Source organism: Berghia stephanieae, chromosome 3 (assembly GCF_034508935.2).
Source record: "Berghia stephanieae isolate SIO BIC M18660-M18661 chromosome 3, UCSD_Bste_1.3, whole genome shotgun sequence".
NCBI lineage: Eukaryota > Metazoa > Mollusca > Gastropoda > Nudibranchia > Aeolidiidae > Berghia > Berghia stephanieae.
This window is the reverse complement of record NC_088362.1, coordinates 25,850,640-25,855,639: the sequence shown is the minus strand read 5'-3', so window position 1 is coordinate 25,855,639 and position 5,000 is coordinate 25,850,640. Positions and strand designations below refer to the sequence as shown.

Sequence of the window (5,000 nt, the reverse complement as noted above, 5' to 3'; positions counted from 1 at the left end):
TTTCCTGGTCCTTTTCCGTGTCGTTGGAGCACCCAGTTGTGCCGAATCCCTGCATCCCAGTCCTTGAACAGCGGTAAACCCCTGATGTCAGCCTAACTACAACACACTGTTGTGATGTCCAGAAAACTCTGCAAAGCAGGCGCCAACCCTGGAACTAGCTGATACATTTGCCTCAGTCAAGCAAGCCGGCGGGATAAAGATAAGCCAAACGGGCTTATACCATTTTCAAATGTATTTTCCCACAGACACATATGATTATATCAAAGTAACAAATAAATATATAATAGATTAGATCCACTCAATTAGAGCTATTCTTCCTGATATTAAATAAATACTTATTCTTTCTATCTTTTCCTGTAACAATCTAATTAAACTTTATGTATAGAATTGTTATTATTGCATTTGGGCGTTACTATTATCTTGACTCACTTGTTATTACTACAATTAAGTTATAAGGGACCCTAAGGCAATTCTTAATCACCCCTAGATTAAACCTAAGCCGTTTGTGATATAGGTTGTGTGTGGTGCAGCTGGTAACGAGAGCCATAGCGCGCATACTAGTTCGAATCCAGACCATTGAGCTATCGGTTAGACTCGATCCCACAAAAATTAACACACAACCCGCCACAAAATGGTAGGCTCGTCCGGGATTATGAATCTTTAATATAATATAATATGCGAGTCATTAATCTAGATATAGTATTTAAACACCCATTCTTTTCTTCTGCTACTATCTCAATTTAACAATAGCATTCTTTTACATTGGGGGCTCGTAAAATATATCTACCTTAAATCAAACCAATCAATAAATCATTTGATTAATTAATTACAAATATCATAGGGAAGAAATCTTATTTATTATTGAAAGTCACTGTGGTTACATTTGAAATTGGAACATGCCCATTTTTCTATACTTTCACTAATCTATAATTAGTTTACTAACACTGATTTATGATTATGATTATGACAACCATGTTAATTTAATTATGCATAGTTAGGCAACGTAATTTTAAAGCAGTTTACAAAACATAAATTGTTATTTCATTGCCACTTTTTTTATGCCATTGTTGACATAAATTCTGGACCTTCAGCCGAGAATACCCCCCCCCCCCTTCCGAGAATACCCCCCCCCCCCTTTTTCAAAAATTAAGTTAAACAAATCTTAATTAAAAATTACAGTCACTCTAACTTCAAGTTAGGTCATCTTGCAAGTTGTTGTTTACACGTGTAACGGTAAATAGTATTATCTCGGTATTGACACGAGCACGCCAAATTAAGCCCCAGGCAATAACTACTCTTTCTTAGTATTGTGTGACTGTGTGTGTCATATATTGAAATTTGGCTTAGCGAAACCTAGCACTTTTCAACAGTGTGTTGTCACTTACTTCACTATCATTCAGTATCTGTGCTGCAGAATTCTTCATTCATATTTAACCCTTACTAGCAAAGTTCCATTTGTTTGCTTTCTGCCCTACTCTTTCTGGTTCAATTCCATCTATCGCATCATTCTCATTCACCTTCTGCAGTTGTTCAATCTGTAATTAATCAGCCATGGCTACTGGTGTTACAATTAGACGCGAGTTTATCCAGTTAGGAAAAGAATTGGGCCTTTCTGGTGAACAGTTATCTGCCTATGTCAATGAAAACGCAGAAAGGGAGATTACTAGACTTGAAGAGGAAGAGAAGCGTGTTAGGAAAGAGGAGGAGGAAAAGGAGAAGCGTGTTAGACAAGAAGCGGAGGAAACGCGGAAACATGAACAGGCTTTGAAAGACAAAGATCTGGAACTGGAGAGAGAGCGTGCTCAGGCGGAGAGAGAGCGTGCTCAGGCAGAAATGCAGCGCACACGCCAAAAGGAAATTGAAATGTCTTTAACAAGAGACATGGCAGAAAACAGACTCTCTACCCATAGCCCCATTCCATCTAGTCAGGGTAATGGGAGCATTGATAAAGTAATGTCGTTCCCGGTAGAAACTTTCAACCCACACATTGAAGGGATTGATCAATGGTTAACGCGATTCCAGGAGTTAGCGATCTCATATGATCTTCCGGAGGACAAATGGGCACTCAAAGCGTCTCAGCATCTCAAGGGCAAAGCCTATGTGTATACTCGCCTGACACAGGACAACAAAAATAACTTTGAGGAGTTAAAGTCATCCCTACTGAGACATTTTGATGTCAGCGCAGAATCCTACCGTAGAAGATTCCGAACATTAAGGAAGGACAGGCATGAAACATACCACCAGTTGGCAGATCATCTACAACTCAGCCTCCAACAATGGTTGAAACTATCTGGCAACCCAGACACCTATGAGGGATTAAACCAGCTTATCATGGTGGAACAGCTGAGAGATGCAATGCCCCTGGATGTCCGTCGTTTTGTCGATGAGCAAGGCGCTCATAAACTGGACGATATAGTAACATGTGCTGACCGGTTTGCAACAGCGCAAGAAAAATCACCTCACAGAAAGGAGACAACACCGGATTCAAAACCCGTCCACCTCACATGAAGATAGAGCTACATCTCCACCACCATATGAAAAGAAGAATAACAATAATCAATACGAAAGAAGTAACACAACACAACACAAACAACACGTATACTGCAAGAACTGTAATATGAAGGGACATTTGACAGAGGAATGCCGTCGCGACAACAAACGTAACGGCCATCAAAAGGGAAAACCTGTCAGTGTAAATGTAGGTCGCACAGTTGGGAACCACCCACTTCATAAAACAAAAGAATCTTCGAATTACCCTCCAGTCATTGACACAGTCAAAGTAAATGGACGGAATGTGACCGTTCTCTACGACACGGGATTAGACTATCACGCGGTTGTAGCACGAGACTTGGTTCGGCCGGACCAATTCACAGGCGAGATGATCGAGATTCAATGCGCCACTACAGACAGCCCATCTCTGCAACTTCCGATAGCTAATATCGAAATAAACTCTCCATACGTAGTAGGAACTATACCTGCAGGAGTACTTGACGCACCTACTCACCCTCTCATCCTTGGATGCAAATACGTGTTTCTCGGAACGCCCAAACACCCATTTCACGCCTGTCACATAAGGACAAGAGCACAGGATCAACGGAATATGCCGCCGTTATCACCAAATCCTGGACCAAAGGAAATGAGAAAGGCACAGACCGAGGACACGACTCTCTCGCGCTACTTCGCCAAAGTGACGGAAGCTAGTGACAAGAATAGAAAGGGAGAATTCATAATACAACAAGAGTTGTTATACAGAGTCTCTGGCAAAAAAACGCCATCAGCTCGTCGTCCCCTCTACACATCGCCGACAGATTCTAGACATGGGACACAACATACCTTTCAAAGGACATTTGGGAATCGCTGCCACAACGGAGCGCATCTCAGCCCAATATTTCTGGCCTGGTATTTCGGGTGACATCAAGAGCCATATAAAGTCATGTCAAAAATGCCAATGGAAACCAGATCAAACAAACACAGCTCCAGTAACCTTAGGTTCGATTAGGACTGTAAACACTCCCGTTCAATGCACGGGCGTAAACATCATGAGACATTATTCACGCACAAAGAGACGGAATAAAAATGATCTCAAGCGATGGAATCAAGATGATACATGTAAATGGACTCACACGGTTTCACAGAATTGGAGTCAGAATGATACCAGGAAACGCAGCAAAATGTTTCACACAATCTGGATCAAAATGAGGCCAAGAAACGGAATCCAAATGTATCAAAGATATGGAATCAACATGATACCAAGAAAAGAAATCAAAATGATGCCAAGATAAGGAATCATAATGTTGCCAAGCAACGAAATCAGGGAGGAACAATAACTCCTGAATTTAAAAATGTTGGACAAACCAGGAACGCTTCACACTGCGAGAACGCTTTCTGCGCTATAAAAAGGACCCTGACGTCACTACCCGTGCTGCGCTTACCTGACACCAACCAACCTTTCATTCTGAGGACAGAAGCAGGAAAAATTGAAATAGACGCTACGTTACTTCAACCTGACCTCGATGACCCCACAGTCCTACACCCTGTTGCTTACGCAAGTAGAAAATTATCGCCTGCGGAACAAAGATACTCAACAGTGGAGCAGGAATGTCTTGCCCTGGTATGGGCCATACAAAAATACCAAATATACCTTTATGGACGTCACTTCACTGTTTAATGCGACAATCAGCCACTTCTATTTCTGGCCACAGCTCAACAATTAAACGCTAAACTCCTGCGTTGGTCGCTAATACTGCAGCAATTTTCGTTCCATGTGGAATTCATCAAAGGCACTGATAACCATGGAGCCGACTTCTTAAGTCGCCATCCGGTATCCGATGACGCCACAACAGCATAACCGTACTTCCAGTACTATCTTATTGTCCACGTTTCTCAGATGATTTTAAACTAGACTTAATTTTAATCTCACAAGGAGATTTTTCAAGAGGGGGAGAATGTGACGAGCGATTTCCTCTCACTGCGTGATTTCTTTATCATTCGTCATCGTCTCGTTCAAAACCACTTCAAACCTAGTGGACGAGACATATATTTGATCAACACCTCCATTAAAAATACTCAAACACGGACAGCCTTTCTCCAATAAAGCCCCAAATCTTTCTAACGGAAATTCTGGTCGTTAGGTGGTAAACATTTCCATTGTATAACGGAACACTCACTTTCAGCTTAAGGCTTATTTACCTGTTCAAATTGTCTGCCCATTGTATTCATGCCACCTGCTAATTACCTTTCCCAAACAAGTCTCCAACGTCCCTAGGCCCTGAGGCCTTGTCTCGTTCAAGAGTAGCTAAAATTACAATTGAGGTCTAGCTCTCCGGTAATTATCTATCCGTTATTCTTTCTTACCAACGCATCTGGATATCATTGGCTATCTAAAACAGGAAATTCTTCTGATTGGCTATTCCCATAATTCAGACGCTCTTTTCCATTTCATAAAACCAAATTCATCTATGAATCTTATCACACACACGCTAAGAAGCCCAAAAGAAAAG

The 5,000-nt window shown here is 41.5% G+C and overlaps 2 protein-coding genes across 32 annotated transcripts in view; one reads left to right on the top strand and one right to left on the bottom strand.

Annotated features, from left to right (window-relative positions):
• The window catches only part of LOC144967431 (anoctamin-4-like), a 165,623-nt gene that overhangs the window by 136,214 nt on the left and 24,409 nt on the right, over positions 1 to 5,000 (bottom strand). The gene's annotated exons all lie outside the window — the stretch shown is intronic.
• On the top strand, positions 1,175 to 2,508 carry LOC144969506 (uncharacterized). The gene has a single exon (XM_078908637.1). It carries the CDS (start codon positions 1,552 to 1,554, stop codon positions 2,506 to 2,508), a length of 957 nt encoding a protein of 318 aa, XP_078764763.1. The 5' UTR covers positions 1,175 to 1,551.